Source organism: Mycetomoellerius zeteki, unplaced genomic scaffold, assembly GCF_001594055.1.
Source record: "Mycetomoellerius zeteki isolate Tzet28-1 unplaced genomic scaffold, Tzet1.0 scaffold433, whole genome shotgun sequence".
Classification (NCBI taxonomy): Eukaryota; Metazoa; Arthropoda; class Insecta; order Hymenoptera; family Formicidae; genus Mycetomoellerius; species Mycetomoellerius zeteki.
The window spans coordinates 2,716-22,841 of NW_017257428.1; the positions used below are offsets into that span (position 1 = coordinate 2,716).

At 34.5% G+C, this 20,126-nt stretch overlaps 4 protein-coding genes across 4 annotated transcripts; 1 reads left to right on the top strand and 3 right to left on the bottom strand.

Annotated features, from left to right (window-relative positions):
* Window positions 1-68: 68 nt before the first annotated feature.
* LOC108726623 (probable H/ACA ribonucleoprotein complex subunit 1) lies at window positions 69-828 on the bottom strand. Its single transcript, XM_018454300.1, has 2 exons — window positions 789-828; window positions 69-397 (listed from the first exon to the last, which is right to left on the bottom strand). The coding sequence occupies exons 1-2, from the start codon at window positions 826-828 to the stop codon at window positions 69-71; spliced, it is 369 nt and encodes a 122-aa protein (XP_018309802.1).
* Window positions 829-1,603: 775 nt separating this feature from the next.
* Nmdar1 (glutamate ionotropic receptor NMDA type subunit 1) lies at window positions 1,604-8,874 on the bottom strand. The gene is made up of 17 exons (XM_018454312.1): window positions 8,730-8,874; window positions 7,657-7,846; window positions 7,199-7,450; window positions 6,730-6,924; window positions 6,387-6,487; window positions 5,999-6,172; window positions 5,482-5,595; window positions 5,198-5,360; window positions 4,896-5,106; window positions 4,373-4,507; window positions 4,016-4,173; window positions 3,699-3,933; window positions 3,338-3,486; window positions 3,082-3,239; window positions 2,628-2,800; window positions 2,269-2,522; window positions 1,604-1,987 (listed from the first exon to the last, which is right to left on the bottom strand). The coding sequence occupies exons 2-17, from the start codon at window positions 7,831-7,833 to the stop codon at window positions 1,745-1,747; spliced, it is 2,892 nt and encodes a 963-aa protein (XP_018309814.1). The 5' UTR covers window positions 7,834-7,846; window positions 8,730-8,874; the 3' UTR covers window positions 1,604-1,744.
* A 2,106-nt stretch (window positions 8,875-10,980) lies between these two features.
* Sln (monocarboxylic acid transporter silnoon) lies at window positions 10,981-16,564 on the top strand. Its single transcript, XM_018454338.1, has 7 exons — window positions 10,981-11,839; window positions 12,426-12,691; window positions 12,861-13,004; window positions 13,147-13,445; window positions 13,692-14,353; window positions 14,780-15,000; window positions 16,251-16,564. Exons 1-7 carry the CDS (start codon window positions 11,436-11,438, stop codon window positions 16,391-16,393), a joined length of 2,139 nt encoding a protein of 712 aa, XP_018309840.1. The 5' UTR covers window positions 10,981-11,435; the 3' UTR covers window positions 16,394-16,564.
* Window positions 16,565-17,593: 1,029 nt separating this feature from the next.
* Window positions 17,594-19,355, bottom strand: LOC108726669 (UPF0547 protein C16orf87). The gene is made up of 3 exons (XM_018454367.1): window positions 19,183-19,355; window positions 18,452-18,640; window positions 17,594-18,230 (listed from the first exon to the last, which is right to left on the bottom strand). Exons 1-3 carry the CDS (start codon window positions 19,231-19,233, stop codon window positions 18,000-18,002), a joined length of 471 nt encoding a protein of 156 aa, XP_018309869.1. The 5' UTR covers window positions 19,234-19,355; the 3' UTR covers window positions 17,594-17,999.
* Between the last annotated feature and the right edge of the window lie 771 nt (window positions 19,356-20,126).

Below are 20,126 nucleotides of genomic sequence, written 5' to 3' on the forward strand. Positions count from 1 at the left end.
CCTCCTCCTCCGCCCCCACCTCCACCTCCTTCCCCCCCAATATATCCAAGCACTCAACCTAGTTATTCTTATCCTCCACCACCACCACCTCCTCCTTCTCCACCACCACCACCTCCTCCTCCACCACCACCTCCGCCACCGCCACCTCCTCCTCCTACACGTCGCACATATTTACCTCCACCTCGGCCACAACCACGACCTACACGTCCGCCTGCTACATATCTACCTCCTGTCAACCAACCTGTGTCTGTATCAACACCCGCGCCTACATATTTACCACCGTATGGACAACAAGGATTCGCATCACCAGCTGCAAGTGCTTCCTTTGTCCCCGGTACTTCAGGTGGTCTTTCAAACTTTCCAGTAACAGGTGGTATAATAAAGTTGAGCGGACCAGCTCAGGGTTTGAGTTTCGCGGCCAGTCCTTCAGGTGATTTTCCAAACTTTCCAATAATTGGTGATGTGATAAAGTTGAGCGGACCAGCTGAGGGCTCAAGTTTTGCGACCGCCTCAAGTTCAGCCAGCGCTAGTGCGTCGAGCGGAACGTTTATTGGACAACAAAATTATCCGAGCCAATCTTCCGTCTCCACTGTGAGCTATCCTTCCACATCGGGATATCCGTCTGTAACACCGGGATATTCCTCGGCAACACCAGGATATGGTTAACTCTATCACTGGCAAGAGTTAAATACTCTTCAAAATTACTCAGTATTCATTCCTCATCCACCTATTTAATTAATTTGGATATTTAAATTATTCCACGCGAAATTTTATAATTTTATAAACACCAAGGACAGTATCAATAATATGAGGAGCACCGACTACCATTTGGCCATCATGATATCTTATAATTAGATTAGCAATATGTTATGCTCATGAAATTTGAAGAACTTGTTTGCAATTTATAATCAACTGAAATGAAATTTTTACATTGTTCAAGATAAAAATCAAGATAAAGAAAGAGATTTTTATGATGTATCTAGATATATTTCATGAAAATTGATAATGAATTGTCTATTCTTTATTTTTAAAACGAAACAAGTGAATATTTAGAGGATGAACTAAAATGTTGAAAGTATGTAATGAAAGCGTGCAAATCTTATAATAATTTAATTCCTGTTTTCGATGGATTCACTGTATTGATAAAGTAACTTAATTAATAGTTTTACAATGGAAAATCTTAGATTTAAGTCTGAAGAGAAAATCTTATGTGAAACAAATTAGTTATATTTTGATATATCTTTACAATCGACAAAACATCAGTGATATATTCATAATAAATATATTTATATATTTAAGCACAATATTTCTTTCTCGTTGTGGCAAATAAAGTAAAAAGTCAGTGGGCTATTAACTTTTTCACATTTATCATTAAGTTAAATTTAAAAATACTCACATGAATTTGATTAACCTTATTTAAATATTTTAATTACGTACAATTTGTTTTTCCAAAAATTAGGTCATCTCAAAATCATTTACATAAAACAAACAACATTTCATCTGCAACGATTCAATCAATATCAGAAATATTTTTAAGTCCATCACAATTTTCTATAAACATCTAACAAGCGAACGATATTAATCATTTTAAATATATCCTACAGTTATTCACGATCATTCCCCGATCATATTTCATTATGCAAGGAAGGTATTTGGATGAGTTTCATCTCATATTGTAATCGACGATCTACTAGGAATGATTGGCGACTTCTTATTCAGTAAAAAACTACAAATCAACGTAAGATTAGACTATGAGATGCGACACGTCGGCAGTGTAGGCGGCAGGCGACAATCGGATGTCGTCGGAGCGAGGGATTGGCCGTTGTCTTAGGTCGCTGTCACCGGGCCAAGCGCGACCTGGACTGCGCGAACCCACGTTTGCCCTGGCGACTGTGTCGACCGCTAAGCTCACCGTTGCGGGATCGTTCAGACCGTTGCTCTGGATCCTTCGCTGCGTGACTATCGATGCCCGCAAAGTTTTCCGTTTCTGCTTACGAAACAATAGAATGCAATAATTGACGGTAAAAGTGTATGAGATACGATCTAATAGTGCTAAAGTCTCATGGAAATAAGGATTAAGTATCTCAAAAGTAGATTTTAAGGATTTCTTGTTAGGTAACTTTAAGAAATTCCTTAATAAATAATTTTAAGACAATGCTTTCGCAAGTAAAATTGTACCGTGACCGGAATAACTTAATTATTTCGATTAATTTGTAATTTAATTAAATCAATCCTGTCAACTTCTTTAAATTGATTAAATTGAATTACCTCGATCATCCCTCGCCACTTGTCGGCGGCGTGTCTTGCTAGTTCCATCTTTCTCTGTTTACGTATTTGATGCTTCTTGTATGCCATTTCGATTATAATTAGAGCGACTCCGCCGCCGATACCAACACCGACGACGATGAACACCCCTGCCATGTTCTCCAGGCCGAGAGTATTTGGCATTTTTTCAAATTGCTCGCATTGTTGCACATTGCCATGCAAGATCCAAAGATTATCGAGGCTTTCCATGAAACCACCTGGAAAAGAATCATAATTAGAAGAAAGTAACAAATCTCGCTGAAACGAAAATTGGAATTGCGCGAGTATGAAGTGCTTTGCATGAAGACTTGTTGCACACTCACTTTCGTGGAAGTCTAAGATCGCCAATGTCACAGCATCCGCCCAAGGCGATCCTTTTTGCAAACCAATTCCGTAACCTGAACGGCCAAATAGTTCACCAGCCGTCACTAATTCGCAATCTTGAGCTGCTTCGAATTCCAGTCGTGAGCTATCCCAGATAAAGGCCATCAATTTCCTGACGGGAAAAAGAGCAATGTGATCACGTTGACGTGCAAAACATATTAAATGACACGATTATTGATGTCGATAAAAATATTTAAACGTCTGTTAAATAGTTCGTTAATAGAATATATGTTAGATTGTGCTTCAATTATTTTACACAACATACGAGGTCGAAAATACTGAAAGCGTAATGAGATTTTAAGATTATAGATTTAATACGTATTTAATAATTCAATAATCTAAAATTTTCAACTTAAGCAAAGGATTAACGGTCCTAAAAATCGCAATGCTTACCCAATTTTAATGTCGCGAATCGCATCTTCGGCAGTGTCATAGTTATTCGCCTCCATTGTACGATACATATTAGACAATTCTACTTGGCGTCTAAAGTACATGTCCACGGCAGATCCCTTCACTGTTGCACATGTCAAATTCTCCATCGTATTCCTGAGCTTTACAAATAAACGTCACAAGTGTTTATATCCGATTGCATACCAGATACATTGATTCTCAGTAAGGAACATGGTTAATTTTAATTTTTAATCCTTACTCGAGCGTCGTTGATGCCGGTGAGTTTAGTTTTTGGTCGCTCCAAAACGAGGAACGCCGCCAAATTAGCGGTGTACGATGCGACGATGATCATAGCGAATCCGGCCCACACCATTCCCAGCACACGCGCGGAAAAACTTCGTGGAGTACCTACAAAACATAAATGACAATAAAAAATTTGATTAACAATTAAATGGCCACGTAGAAAACGATTTAAGTCGTATATTCGAGATCTCTAGTTTAAAGATACTTCGACTTGAACTTTAAATTTGTAATTATTTTTTCTTTTCTAAGTTTCTCCCTCCAAGTGCGACATCTGATTATGAAATGAATGAAAAAGAGATGAAAGAGTAATATCTTACCCTCTCCTATACCGCTATTCAATAATACACCCCAAGCGAACCAGATAGCACTGGATAGATTGAGGGCATCTTCCTCAGTGCCGTCAGTGTTGGCCAGTTTGAATCTGCCGAAGGGTGAAAATCGATCGAGTAGATACAAAACCAACGCCACTACGTGCACCGATACCATCACGAGAATCCAAAGGGTATTGCTGAATGGTTGTAAAAAAGAGACTAGAGTGGATGATCTTGAAGGCTAAACTCAGAAAAATATACATATTTATTTTTGCATAAAATGTATGACGTTTTTATCTTGTATAGAGAATTAAGAAAAATACCTTTTTCTCAAGGATAGTGATGCCTTGATACTTGAACGGCTTACTGAATTCGATAAACTCGGCACGCTCTGGATTGATTGTTAATGGTGCGACGATCATGTCCGCTCGTTCGTTGACTATCTCACCAATAAGACCTGTCCATTCTTTCTTTCCTCCAACTTTTGATGTGTGGAAACGCGAGAAAAGAACAGGAAAAAACACAAGGTAGAAATTTAAATTATTAATCCCTTGATGCCTAAAAATTAATTTAGATACTAGATAGAATTCAAATGGATTCTCTGAATACTTTTATCCTTTGTTTAAAAATTTAATATCTTATATTTATATAATATAAAATTCTATAATTCTGTTACTTACCTGAAGTGTTTTTGATCACGTAGCTGCCAAACTGACCATCCGGTGACAGAGCTAAACTGTACGTGAAGTTAATCGTTTTCGACAATTCCTTTAGTAAATCCACACAGTATCCTTTGCAGCAAAATATTTGTTTATCTATTGAAAAGAAAAAAATTAATTATATTCTATTATATTTTCTAAGTAGTTTTGAATACTATTGATCTAACGTAATGGAAACATTAACAACTTCTTTGAGCAGATGTAATGTTTATAGAGAATAAATTAATAAATCTAATAAATTGAACTAAAAATTCTCAAGACACACAACTTGAACCAAACTCCAAATAAGTCAACTAATGATTAATTCAATCAACAGAATCGCTTGTAAATAATTTTAACTCATTGGCTTTAATCTTTTTTTCTATGGGTTAATAGGAAAAAAAGATTAATAGTTCTATCCAAGCTAGTAAGATGACAAATATTATTCCATAAATTAAAATAATAATTTGGTTGAAAACAAGTCTCTACTATTCTGTTAACGCACCGTCTGTTGGATTGAAGTACGGACATGCGATCTCCTCAGGTAGACACTTGACCTCATTATCGGGTAATTCGCGAACATAAACGAATGGCTTTTCCTCGATTGTTAGCACTTTCAAGTGAGTGGGTATCATGAAACCCTCGGGTTTGATCTTCAAACGACCCGGCCATATAATGTTGGATTCGTTCACTCGCAGTTTCATCTTGGTACCATTCTATTCAGTAACAAAGAATCATTACATTCGAACTGTGACTAACACAGGATGTGCCATTTTACACAGGATGCTTGTTAAATTGTCTACTCACAGCGGGATAAAAGTACTGGCCGACGGACATTTGCGTCTTATTGTTGTCTAGACCTGTGTATTGGATGTTAACTATGTCATACTCGGCGAATATGCGGTCCCCGTTATCGTCAAATGCCACTCGACCCGTCGAACCATGCGGTAATACTTGCTTGCGAATATATCTGAAGAGATAAATAACAAAGGATAAAAACAACGTGATAGAACTTCTATTGCTATAATCAGAGATTGATAGAAAAAAAGTTTCGAATTTCTCAGAGAATTAGATATAAGAGATGATCATACTGGAAAAGAGTCTTGCCGGTTTCCCATATGGAGCCGGAATCGCTGCAGTCCTTCGGTGCTTCGGTGATCTTCTCCGTCTGATTCATCGCTCGCAATGCGGATACGAGAACATATCTAAACAGTACGCAGAGAAATAAATGTAGGAAAGATAAGTTTTTAAGGAACTATTTAGAATTTCTTTGAAGTAAGACCCACTAGCTTGTAAAAAAACTCTTATTGTGTTATTTTTTATATTTTCTTTTATTATTACATAATTATATTTAATTATTCGAGATGTATAATATCTAAATAAGCTTAAAAAATATCGATCCCCTAGGTAAAGACAGATACCCAATCAGCACACAAAATATTTTAAAAAATATTTAAAAAATACTTTTTAAATATTTATTTAATGTAAAAATATTAAGTAAATGTTTAAAAAATGTTTTTTAAATATTATTTTTTAAATATTATTGATTGGGATATGCAACGCAGTAAAAACCGGTAAATATATTAATAGTTTAGAGCATATACTAACAAGCTGTCAGTTATATGCGATTTTTCCTGAGTAGCATTGATCAGCTTCAACCCCAGCAAGCCATCTGGCGCGTTTGGCGCGTCCAACGCCTGCTCGGTAACGATCCACACATATCCGGCGCCAGTCATGTTTAAATTAGCTGCGTCGTTGAAAATCACTTCCGCATCTTTCTTCCTGTCACGTGTTCAAAGAAGTTTGTTGAAGTATTTTCGCAATTGAAGTCCACGTAAGATCGTCGGTGATAAATAATTATCATAATTGTAAGATAATGTTATTACTTAATTGTACGGTTATAGAACATTTTAGAATAGAATTCGTACATTACTCTATGACATTTCTTATTTTATTTCCCAACAATTTTCGAAATTCATAAATAATGAATACTTACGAAGCATACATGAGACAGACTCTCGACTGTGCGCCTTTCATTTCCCTCAATTGCTCCTCGAAATTGTGTAATCCCGGTTCGAATTCTATGACTGATTCGACCTGAAATAATGATCCCTAGTGGTGGTGTGTAGCAGAAAACTCTTCTTTTTAATCTAGATATTCTATATGATGTAAGTAATAATAATTATTAAAGAAATTACATAAAACTATTAGAATAAAGTACTAAAGTATAAGATCTATAAATTATAATACAATTAAATAATAGTTGAGGTATATTATTATAATTAACATAATAATATAATATTATTGCGATAGAAGGTCTTTATTATTGTGCAACGTGCCTGCACTTTAATTTCTACGTCATCTTCTAAATTCTGCGACGTTGTCTGGAAACGTCCAAGGAGCGCGCGACCATCTGTATCGGAACTATGGATGAAGATGATCTTCATGTAGTTAAAGTGCTTCAGCAGTTCTACCCAAACATCCGCTTGATGAGAATACGGCGGTACAGTACGCAAAAATGAGACATGAATATTCTGGAAAGATGTTACCATTTAGTTACCACGGCATCATAAATCACATATAATCATACAATGTAGATTGTTTTTTACTTGAATAATATAAAAGGTGTGTGTGTTTAGTAATGTATTAATTTTCAAATGGATTTTCTTAAAAATATTGTAAGCTTATATGAAATTTCTACGAAAAAAAAAAAAAATATACCTTCGGTTTAGTTTTACGCATTAATATTCTTTAATTTCTGTATCTATTCTTAAATTGTGCGAATTATTTATTTTATTTTATACATACTTTATCCGAAAAGGCGGAGTCCCTGGATGATATGCCAATCACGGGTATGTGATAAAAACCACTTGTATAAGAAACCGCTGCCGGTGATAAATCGCCTGTAAGCGGATGCGACACCACCACCGCATACACCTGTTCGGCTATCAAAGATCGGCAGACGCTCAATGCGGTTCTGATAGGGTTGGAGTCCATTTCGATTACTGTGTGCTTGTATGTCACCCCTTTATTGACGTATTGGAAATCGAAATTGAGATGCTGAAATTGAGGTATATGTATATATGCATAGTCATATTGAATACACTAGATATTGTACAAGTATATTATAACGCATAGAATTCTCTTTAGGATACATTTAACAATTATTAAAATTCAAGTTATATATATATATGTATATATATAATATATTATAAGTTATATATTATTACACGTTGTTATTACAAAATTATCATTATTAATCTTACATCAATCGTTTTTTCGAAGTGCTCTTTGCTGTCAACATTGGAAAGAACACCGCCGATCTTGAAGTATCTTGGATTGTTATAGTTGATTGCTTTGACGAGGACGAGTCCTAACCGTGGAGCATTGTGCAAGATAATGAAGATGAGTGACAGCACAATCTTCATACGTAATTTCTCCATCGTGTATCTACCTCTTTAAACAAATCTTTACGTTAAATCAATAAATTACTAATTTTTGACAATTGAAATTTCATTCATGAACTAAATTAGGTGAAATAATTTATACACATGTATATAACATATTTTTTAACTTAATATCTTAATATCCTTAATGTATTAAAATTGTATTAAATTAATTTTCTTTATTAAAATAACGATTGTTATAATAAACAATTTATAATGCAATCAATAATTAAAAGAAATGTAATTAATTAGTAAAGTATGAGTAGTTTTAGATCTTTTTTGATATATATTTTTAGTTTAATTAAAAAAAAATAATATTAAAAAATTAATATTAAGTGATTGATATTTTAATACATGGCTAAATTATATAAAATATTTAAGAATTTTTATCTTTTCACTATCGTAAATTGTAACATCATCTATTACAATTTATAATCTTAGATATTTTCAATAACAAACATCAGATTCCGCTGTATGAAAAGTAAGCTTGTGGAAAGATTATTTTTGCAAAAGTATAAATTATATTATTTTCGTTGGACCTTGTTATTGCTAAAGATTATAATAAAGATTAAAAGAGTAACTGGGTCATTGAATTTGTATCCTTTCCTAGAGTAAACAGCCTCCGCCCATTTCCATGATGAAAGTTCTTTGTATTTTCGCAATATCAAACAAAATATTGTTTTAATTTGTGTTTCTCTACGTGTTTTATTCGTCTTCAATACATACTTATGTTCGAAAGTTGTGTTTTATAATTAATATAATTTAATTTATATGTTTATTTGAAGCATTATACAAACACGTATTTAAAATTAATTGCTGTTGTTATCGAAAATCTTACTGGATTTTAATCATGATTCACGCATTTTAAAAGGAAATTTAAGCAGCTTACTCACGTATGATTTCTGATGCTTTATTATATGCACCTTATCTGAGATATCTCGTCCGATTCTTTGGAGCGAGACGGATCTCCAAGGATCCACTCGGAACCTACTACTATTTATTACATGTCAAAATCAGTCCACGCCCGAGGGAAGCGCACCTTGGAACAGCCCAAGCGCTAATGCCGAACCTCGAGATAGAGCGCGAGCGCAAGGGATGTAGAGAGTTGGGAGATTTGTCATTGATCCAGTCGGATGCTGCGCGTAGAAGTTACCCCCGCCACGAGGTTCGATCAAGAAATCACCAAATTCAAATAATGTTAATCGAAACAGTCGCTGCGCCAATCTGTTTCTACATTTAATATCAGTACGGTTGCTTTCATTGTTATTATTTTCTTAAAAGCTACTTACTTAATGTACAGAGTTTATCTATAAAGAATTTTGACATTATATTAGAAGGAGATAAATTAATGAGACAAAATTGATCTTTTTTTTTCGACGAAATTATTAAACAATACTGAATTATATTATTATAGATTAAATAATAGTATACAATTAATGACATATCATAATCATTTTTTAAAATCTTATTTACGTGTATAATTAAATTATATTTGAATGCAGCATTTCGCGAAATTATTATCTCTGCGCAAACTTTTTCCACAATTGCTGTTACCAGATAATTACGACAATCGAGGGCGAACAGTGCACGCAAGATGACGTAATGACAAGCGACGTTTAAAAGATAATCAGTTTAAACCGCAATGCGAAGCGCTTTCTAATGAGATTTTGGACGCAACATTTTATGAGCGATTAGTAATTTACTTTAGGTCAAAAAAATTTCCAGGCTTGCGTTGATATAATAAATGATACGTTTGACGGCAATATGTAAATTTTATCAATTATGCAGTTGAGTTGACAACCGCGATTTTCGACTTTACAAAGTACTTATTATATCTCTACATGAATAAATATGAAATGTGTTTATTATATCTCTATGAAAAGTAAATTGTTTATTCAACTACATGAAACGTTGCGTTTCAAAATACTTTTGCTCATTAAAACAAAACGTATTTTTTTCCAAAATAATTCGATTATATATTTTATTTAATACAAAGTCTAAAGGATACAAATTTGCTATTCCTTCTTTTATTATAAAGTTTTGAATTTCTGGAAATATATATGTATATATATTCTAGAAGTGGAAATATAAATGTAGAATCAATTTCAATAATCTAAACAATTTCGATTTTCTCAAATTTCATTCAGACGTCAAAACTTAAAAATTATATACGAGAACTATATATTTGTGGAGAAATTAGACTTTTTAAATATTTTTTTACACATTAAAGCATTCAATTTACATATTTAGCATTATTTTACATCATGACATCATATAAAGGACTTAACGAGATTCTCGCTGGCTAACGAAAACTTACCGTTATACAATATTTTGACACAATTCAATTGGATATGATGTGGCATAATCATTTCACCTTTTAAAAAACATAGGATATACGACAGATTTCAAGAATTGATCATCAGATTATTTAAAGAAGCGATTCATTTTAAGGTAGATTATTGCGTAGAATAATGATTTATTATATATTAATGTAACTAATTATAATTGTTTATACTGAAGAAGACTCTGTGAGTTAAAAAGTATATATTTTTTATTAAAGAGAGAAATAATTTATACAGCATTTCATAAGATCCTTATATGCTCGTCTATTGGTCGTTAATTAATTGTTTGATGTGCAAATTACTGAGCATTGTGTAATTGTTTATTTAGACTTTTCCCCTTATTAGAAAATTTATCATTTTTTTACAATGTATATCAATTAAGCATAGTGTAAATTATTTTATTTAAATATATTAAAATGGATTTTATTTTTTCAGAACAATTAAATTTCATCCAATTTCGGCTATTAACGTTTTTTTACACAAAGTGAAATGAATACTTAAAATGTGTATAGTTCTCTCGTCAACCTCTCTCTTTTATCAAAAAACTTATGAATAGTTCCATATTCATGTAACCCAGTTTCTCCCGTTCAAAAATGATGATTCTTGTCTGGCGATGGTCACACGCGTGGTTTTTCCCCTGTCAGTTCGTTTGCACGTGGGTCGTGGGTGATTTCCGTGAAGATGCCTTTGCGCGTCAGCGTCACCGATGTATCGATCCCACTGTAAATTTCCAGTTAGTAGCAACCCTCCACCAGTCTGCGTGCGCACCTCACTCGTGTTCACTGAAAGAGTCTCAGTAAGTCTCAGTCTACATTACAAAGTCGGGAGAAGTGTTTTGGCAGCTAGACAAGAAAACGCTGATCATCGATCGTTGACATTTCTGTACCTCGAGTTCAAGTAATTTGTCAAGCTCGTCTTTGAAAATTAAATCAAGAGACACCGAAGCCCTCCTTACCGAGGAGCTTTCGGTATAATCAAAGGGAAGGAAAGACACAAGGGTTGTATGATCATAACAGCGTCCCTATACAGATAGACATCGTGTCCAAGTTATAGAGGCAGAATTATCCGTTCTCCAGTCAGTGGAGAAGCAGGCGAGGGTGAACACCAGGCGGTGACAAAGAGCGAAGAAAGAGCTCGAGGAGCTGCTGGACGAAAGACCAGAGAGACCGATCGACTAAATCACGCGCGACCAACCAAGCAATATAATCCAATGTATTACGGTCCCCCCGGTTCCGCCGAGGAAGCCGCCGAGGAAACATGTCGCTACCACGGGAATGGAGCTTTCAGGACGCGTGTCGGGCGTCGAGCCTGTTGGCCGACGTCGACGTCAGCGTCCCTACGACCGCGTCCCAGGAGATGGCCGTCACCGGCAGCAATCTCATCGACGAGAATATGAATGATCAGCCGGCGACTCAGCTAGGCTCGCTGTTCTCCATCCATTCGGCGCCGGTGTACGATCTGAGTGGCGTCGCCTCCGGGGTGCCGTCACCGAAGCGGCCGGCGTCCTTGGCGGTGCAGGCGACGGCAACGTCGACGCCAATCGTACCGCCGCACCTGCAGAGCCCCGAAGGCACCGTCGTCGAGGACGAGGACAACGACAACCTGCTGACGATATCCAGCCTCACTGCCCGGCCGCTCATCGCCAAATCTAGAGAGCTCAGGTCGGTGTTGGAGTGAATATTGTCGGGGGTGTGTAACCAGGTATCGACAAACGAGCGCCGATTATGTACATGCTTGCTTATGCGATAAATTTACACGCGTTTGATCCTTCTTTTGTTCAGCGCGCTGTTTATCGCAGTATTGAGCTGTTGCATGCGAAACGTGTCGTTTCCATTAACGATTTTCTGATGATTTTTTTCGAAGGAAACGAAAACGTGTAATAAATCTTACAGATATATATAAAAAATGTAGTAAATCTTATATTCTTTAAGAAATATGAAGATGTAAATAATCTTAAACATACATTTAATTTTAGTTCGTGCATGTTAAATTATGCTAATCCATTTTTCTTTAGATACGATTCCTTTTACGAATAAAGTTTACATTACAGATTCTGTTTCTGTTTAGTAAATTGTTATTATAATCTTTCAACTTTTCTCAGTAGCTTCCAAATATGTTAAGATTAAAAAAAATAGAAATTATCGTAATCGATGAGATTACTGTGAAACGTAGTCGAGGGTAGTTTTGCATTTTCCCAATCTATACGTAATTATTCGCTTATATAATAACAGCTAAATGCTAATCCAGATCCGTCAGATATGCAGCTCCGAAAAGAAGGAAATCCCGGCAAAGAAACGAGACGAAGAAACCCCGAAACACCACGTACGTCCCTCTAGATGGTGGTTACGGCTGGGTGGTGGTGTTCGGCGCCTTCTTCGTGCAGTTCTGGGTGGCCGGATTGGTCAAGTCCTATGGTGTGCTGTACGTCGAGGTCATGGAGACTTTCAAGGAGTCATCAGCCTCGGTCGCGTCTTGGATACCAGCGATTCTGACGTGCCTATGTTTAGCGCTTGGTAAGTCATCGTTGTCGTTCAGGCTTCTCTGTCTCCGTGACCTCAGTTTCTCGGGGGAAAAAAGGAACGTAACTCGCGTATGCCTATGATCCGTCGTTAGCTGACCTTGTCCTTTTACGTCGATATAATATTTAATCGAGGCGCGCTAAATCGATATTTCGTTTCGCAGCTCCTGTGACGAGTATGCTCTGCCAGAAGTACAGCTGTCGAACGGTAGTTTTCGTGGGAGGACTTTTCTGCGCTCTAGGACTTACAACTAGTTACTTTGCCACGCGATTAATACACCTCTTTTTTACATTTGGAGTGCTGACAGGTTTGTACAATTTGAATTTCTCAATCTTGTGACCTGATTCTTCCATCAGTTCTTCATATCTTACACGTTACATCTTTCGCATCGTCGAGCACTTCCAATATCGTATTTTATTGAAGAAGCAAAGTTAAAAGTGTCCTTGCAGGTATCGGCGGTGGCTTGTCGACGACTCCAGGTATAATCCTGGTATCGCAATACTTCGACAAGCATCGCGCTTTGGCAAATGGGATCTGCGTGTCCGGCACTGCCGCGGGTAGCTTCGTATTCCCGCTTCTGATCGAATTTCTGGTGAAAGACTTCGGCTTTCACGGCACAATATTGCTATTAGGCGGTTGCATGCTGCACGTATGTGTCAGTGCGACCCTGTACCGACCACTGGACGAAAATTATGCTCCTGAGGAAGACGTCTCGGTGAAGAAGATCGAGAAAGAACTGAAAGACCAGGTACAATTGAATGCTCAATTGATATACGTTATACATATATCTACTATTGATATTAATATTTATTATGTATACATGCAAATTATTTGTAAAATATGTAATTAAATATATTTTCTTTATAAAATATTGCAAACGCCTCATTTTGTTTATAGACGGAAATGCTCAATATGTAATAATAACTAATCAATATCGGCTATAACAATTCAATGGCAATTTATAATATTCATCCATCGGCTGTCTTTTCTACAGGATCAGGACAAATCAAAACAACAAAAATTGGAATTATTGTTCGCCAACGATCCAACTGCCCGACACAACATGCTGAACGAATTGTTCCACCAGAACAGCGGCGTGGTGGCGGTCGAGCTGACCGACAGTGATGAAGAGAAGGATGTGATGGGCGAGGGTCTCCGCATGAAGCCTATTTCCAAGATTCGTAGCTCCAGTATCCTGCACAGCGTGGAGGATCTGTCTACGGACTCGACATGCGTGTACAAGGCTAATAGATCGTCGCTCAGATCGTTGAAGTCCTCTGTGACGGCGATGGGTCCGCCGGAACAACAACAGCAACAGCCGCCACCGTCGCCGCCGAACAGGATTCCGTCCTTGTCGCTGACATCGTCAACGGAATCTAAGATCACGTTCATGCAGAGACTAACGCGCTATCTCGACTTGTCGCTGCTGAAGAATCCGCAGTTCATCATGATGTGCTTCTCCGTCAGCCTGATGTCCACTGGTAGCCCGTACATGCTGTACTACCTGCCGGCGTACGTCCACGCCGCTGGTTACACGAAATCGGAGGCCGGCTACTTGGTGGCCATCTCCGCCGTGCTCGATTTGTGTGGCAGACTCGGTCTTGGCTGGCTCTCGGATCTCAAGCTGTTCGATCGGCGGAAAGGATACATTGGCAGGTTAGCGATATTTCATTCACGTGTGACACACATCTCAAACTCTATTTCAGAGTTCAATTCGCGTCGTAAGATTGCCGAGACGTCGCATTAGTTGGAGAAAGAGACACAATTAATTATAATTATAATTATGTCTGTATTCCCGATAAATAACTTATGAAGATCGATTCCAGGAAATATTTATGGATCGCTTCTATTCGCTTCACGCGTGATACTTAGAGATTGCAATTTAACGCGTTTAGAAGATATTTTAGGATCCTGAGAAATATTCTGGGATATCATCGGTTTGAATATTTAATGAACGAACAATTAATTATCCCAATGTGATATCTGCTTTAAATATCTTCAGGCGGATTCTTTCGTTCCGGGGGCGTTGAAACGAAAGTATATAACTATTAAATTATTGAACGTCTCTTTTTCATTGAGCAGCGTGGTCGGTGCTGGCGTAGCGGTCTTGGCGATTCCGATGGCTCACTCCTTTTATGTACTGGCGTGTTCCGTCGGCATGTACGGGTTGTGCCTAGGCTGTTGGTTCCTCCTAGTTCCCGTCCTGCTCGCCGATCAATACGGCACCGACAAAATATCGTCCAGCTACGGTCTCGTGAGGATGTTCCAGAGCTTTGGAGCGATCTCCATTCCGCCTCTCGCAGGTAACAACCAGTAACGATGTCACTTTCTTGCCCCGGAACCGTACGCTACAATCACTTCTCAAAGGCAGCAAATGCTCTTTAATTTAGATCGAACTGCAGATTCCCTTTTTCTTGTCTTCCCTTTAATTTGATCGACTTTTCTATGTATGTGTGACTATGGAAAAATACACGCGCGACTCACTCCAGAGACAATAGAGAAAATATTGAGCCACATATTGTACTATATATTGCGTTAATTATCCGCATAATTACGTTTAAGAGTGCGGAGATAAAAATATAGAAGCTGCACTCGCACACACGTATACATAATGTACCGCCAGGGTTGCTCTTTGTTTCAACCACCGCTGGTCTCTCTTGCAGGCTTGCTTTTTTCTAATAAGTAAATAGCGATCGATGTGTGCAACATAGGATAAAAATTACGATTTTTTTGTCATCAAGCAATTTTATGTTTAATAATTTTTATGAATAATTATATGACTTTTGAATCACATTAATAATCGCCTTTTTTAATTGTTTTGATATTATTATTTTTGAAGATTATTGTTTACGTTTTCTCAGCTTTGTGTTTTTATGTATTTGTCTAGATTTTTATTTAAATTATGTTAAATAATTCGATGTTGATATATTTTTTATCTTGATAAACTTGTACGTTATAGTTAATTGCTCGAATGATTTTATAAAATAGATAAAATAGAATAATAAATTACTGCAGCCATCACTAATTCGAAATCGATTTTTCTTTAGAGAAAATGTCAAGTTACTAATAGTATTTGAGTTATATTGAGATATTATAATTATTATATAATGTTAAGATGTTCTACATATTGAATAATATATATTTTCGCAAATTCTGAACTTTATAAATAAAAATAAATAACGAAATACATTGTGAAGCAAATACAATAATAAATTACAATCTCAATTGAGATTTATTAGAAATATGTAACTATATCGTTAAAAAGAAAAAACGAATTGCATGAAAATAAATACGTTAATTTAGTATATGTATGTAAATTCACGTAAACACGCTTTAAGGATATTCTCGTAAATATTTTAATGTGTGCAATTTATTTTCATCCTAAGCGTGTTTACATGAATTTACACATATATACTAAAATTAACGTATTTATTTATTTTCATGTAATTCGTTTCTTTCTTTTTAACGATATAGTTACATATTTCTAATAAATTCTTATTGATTTTGATTGCTATATATTATATTGATTATATAATAATTGATATTATTCCAGGTTATCTTCGCGATGTAACTGGAAGCTACACTGTGTGTTTTTTGTGTATGGGTACGTGTATGGTCATAGGGGGTTTGCCTTTGCTTTTGGTTTTCAACGAGAACCAAACAAACCCAACAAAGCTGCCCGTGAATGCCGAATAACAATCGTCAAGGGGACACTACCATAAAAGGATAAATTATTTTGAAAATGTGATCGTTGACTATAAAGTGATTTAATGTGTAATAGGAAAATAAATAAATCGTAACAGTTGTCACAAAAAAGAACATATTAATGCTTACTGAATATCTCCAAGATGGACTCCCTGCCATTTTTATACATGTATTAAGACAGAATATCTTTATTAGATAAATTTAATGAGATAGATTAGAAACTTACATATTCATGCTTTATTTATTCATTTTATTCTTAAATTATTTCTGACATTTTCTCATTGTATTTCAATATTTTCAACACATCCATTCTGCCAAGTATTCTTTCAAATAAATTTAATTAACATTCGGTGAGAGTTTTAAATTACGTATGTTTTGTGAATGTATAAACAATAATGTTCATGAGTACATATGTCTCACGAATCCTAATAAACATATAAACAATCTCCAAAAAGTTTTCTTATCTTATTTTTATTATTTACATTTTACATATTATTACAATTATATACAAAATCTCTTATTAATTTAATAGTCTTAGTGTAAACATTGTTTATATATATATATATATATATGAAAAGATGACTATCACATAGAAAGTAAATTAATTCAAATGGATATATGAATAATATTTAAAAAATGATGATAAATAATCTATAATATAAAATCTTTACAATATAATCTATAATATAAATTTTTTTTATTAGGTCTAAATATGTACATGTTAAGTCATGAATTTTACGTATTTCTTTTTTTAATCTTTAAATAGGTATGTGTATATATGTATATATGCGTATATATATGTATATACATACACAAGGTGAGTTATAAGTATATTTAAAAATTTCGTAAGCATATATTTCTGGATAAAAAGGAAGAATAAATGTTTCTATGAATATTAGGTCACAAATACCTTGAAATAATGGACGCAAATAAATTCAAAATTATATATACATATATATATATACACATAATTTCTGTTAGATATATATGTACGTAATATCCTATACAAATAATCTCGGAAGATTTTATTTATTAAAGTATAAAGTCTCTATTTGCATTTAAAGCGCTATATATGGCAGTCTGACTGAGACATTATCTAAGATAGTCTGATTATCCAGTATTATCCGTTCAGTATTTCCTTATCAGAATTCTAAGAATAATTTTGAGAATCAGACATATATTTAGCGCTAAATGTAAAATATAAGTAGGACGTAATCTAGAGTTACAAGTTTACACGTTTCATATGCAGAACATTAACATCACAATTCTCAATCACAATAAAAAAAGTGATCCATAAGGATGCTATGAAAAATTACAGCAATCAGAGACTTTCATGGCAGTTATTTCTGTATAGGGACTAAAATCAATGTAAATTCGACAACTTTTTCAATATCTTAGAAGATCAATGTACGTAGTGTATTGTACTGTATAAACTCTGTTTCATTTGCATCTTACCATTGTGCAATCCAGAGACGCGATAGTGTTTCTGAAACTTTGAATACACCAGCAGGTAGTGTCTGAACTTTTAATGCACCGATAAGATAATCACTAATGGTCATTGAGATCGTCAGAGATATATATATCTATATTGCAGATTTCACGTAGGCTTCCAGGCTACCACTCTCATCTTGTTGTTCAGTTCTTGCAATATGAGAGAACAAGTGAGCTGTTTCTCTGGAGATAATCCATTGATTCCATCCATTTCATCGTCATCATCACCCATACCACTGTTACTGCCACTCTTGCCCTTTCCCTTTCCTTTTCGTTTTTTCTTTTTGTTCAACTGACGACAATCAATATCATTTGAATTGTCTGTAGTCCTTCTGATCTAAAAGTATAAAATAGCTTTTATATACATGCATTAAGAATATCAAATATTCTTTCAAACAATATAATAATGTATTACAATACAATATTATTACATATATTAAAAAATTAAACAAATTTAATATGTTATGCATAGTAATAGTACAAACTAAAACAGAATTACGATCAAATAAATCTATGTGTACGCAAAATGTTAATATTAAAAGCAATATTCTATTCTACCTTGGCACTTTTTTTCATCTGCTTATCATATTCCAAAGCATCATAATAATTTGGCTTCTCTCGTTTAATGCGATTCGTTCTTCTTGTTTTCATCACTCCACTGTCGGGACTGGGTGGACTTTTGATAGAATTACGTCTTGCATTGAAAAAAGAATGTCCACAAGGACAAGCTTTACAGGCAACAGGTACCTTATTATAAGAGAAGCAGTCAAATTTATTGATAATATTTTCAACTTAGCATACAATTTATAGACAATTAATTTAATCAATATCAGTAAAGGAAGATATAAAATATTTCAAGGTACAAAATATATCAAATCCTTAAAATGATATATTATTAATAAGATTTTTAAAAAAATAGTAAATAATATACAAGTATAAATAATAATTTAATAACCGTTATCTCATTCATCAATTAATAAATGAAACTTCGATGAGAAAATGCATTCATCTACAAAAAATTTTGCATATTTTATTGGATACTTTGCGGATAATTTCAATATTAAATTTTGAGAAAACTTAATAAATATATATAAGATAAATATTACAGAAACATTCAATAAATAATAAAAATAAAAGTGCATCTTTCATAACAAACGTGAATCATTACATTATATAAATAGAACATATGTAACTTCATAAATATACGAAAGGCATATCGTATGTGTGTGAATATAATTATTAAAAAAGATGTATGAATTATTACACATGATAGGAATTTATCTAAATACCTGCTGCTCACATTTGGGGCATCCCTTGCTAATTGTTTTTGTCTTAGCCATATTTCGAGCCGAGCTACTTCAATGATACAGAGATTATTTCCAATAATTTCAATTAGGAAATGTAAACATGACAATCGTAACAAAGAAACAAGCAATTATGGCTTTTTTGATGTACGTACTCAGCGCCACTTCAACAATATTGAAACTCTGTAGATAATTTGATGAGAAAATTCTCACTATCGATAATTATCGACAGTTGATAAAGAAAAAGCGCACTTATCGATAATTTTTAAATAAAAATATTTCAAGTTAAACACAATGTAAATTCAAATTGTGGCGAAATATTAAAACAACAGATACGATCTTCATTGTAATATTATTTAGCATATACTCAGATAATTCTGGTATTTTGCTCAATCAATAGTATTCTTTTCAGCTGATTTCTTCAGACTCATCACGTTGGAGAAAAGAAGGAAAGATGTGATAAAGGTATATTATATAAATTATATTATGTGTCATCTATGTAAACAATCTTTGGATTATCAGAGTCCATATTCTTAAATTTATCATTGTACGGAACTGTACTAATAAATGCTTGTGTTTCTAAGCCTGAACTTTTGCACCAATTCATCTTTCTTCCTCTTTTTTTCTCCTGGAGAGAAAAGGAAGAAAGATAAACTGGTGCAAAAGTTCAGGCAAAAAGAACAGATCTTTTGATTGTTACAGCTGATTTTAATATTTTTAAAAACAGCTATAACAATCATAAAACTTAATATTAATATTTCTTTTTGTATTGTGTTACCAAATTCATAACTTCCCACATTGCATGAAAATATCCCTATAAGCGCAAAATGTTCCTAGAATGTTACATGAATATTATTAAAAAATTAAAATAATGTTATTATAATATTTAGAAAATATCATAAATATTTTTTTAATATTACAGGAGTATT

Bases quoted from the DNA above. Each gene is read 5' to 3' on its own strand.
- LOC108726623 (XM_018454300.1), bottom strand. From the start codon at position 828: ATGGTAGTCGGTGCTCCTCATATTATTGATACTGTCCTTG. The intron at 398-788 runs GTGTTTATAAAA...TCAAACCCTGAG, and splicing joins TATTATTGATACTGTCCTTG to CTGGTCCGCTCAACTTTATT.
- Nmdar1 (XM_018454312.1), bottom strand. From the start codon at position 7,833: ATGGAGAAATTACGTATGAAGATTGTGCTGTCACTCATCTTCATTATC. The intron at 5,107-5,197 runs GTGAGTAGACAA...GTTACTGAATAG, and splicing joins GCCAGTACTTTTATCCCGCT to AATGGTACCAAGATGAAACT. The intron at 2,801-3,081 runs GTAAGCATTGCG...TTTTCCCGTCAG, and splicing joins ATTCGCGACATTAAAATTGG to GAAATTGATGGCCTTTATCT.
- Sln (XM_018454338.1), top strand. From the start codon at position 11,436: ATGTCGCTACCACGGGAATGGAGCTTTCAGGACGCGTGTCGGGCGTCG. The intron at 11,840-12,425 runs GTCGGTGTTGGA...ATGCTAATCCAG, and splicing joins GCCAAATCTAGAGAGCTCAG to ATCCGTCAGATATGCAGCTC. The intron at 15,001-16,250 runs GTAACAACCAGT...ATATTATTCCAG, and splicing joins CTCCATTCCGCCTCTCGCAG to GTTATCTTCGCGATGTAACT.
- LOC108726669 (XM_018454367.1), bottom strand. From the start codon at position 19,233: ATGGCTAAGACAAAAACAATTAGCAAGGGATGCCCCAAATGTGAGCAG. The intron at 18,641-19,182 runs GTATTTAGATAA...TCTTATAATAAG, and splicing joins GCCCCAAATGTGAGCAGCAG to GTACCTGTTGCCTGTAAAGC. The intron at 18,231-18,451 runs GTAGAATAGAAT...TTATACTTTTAG, and splicing joins AGATGAAAAAAAGTGCCAAG to ATCAGAAGGACTACAGACAA.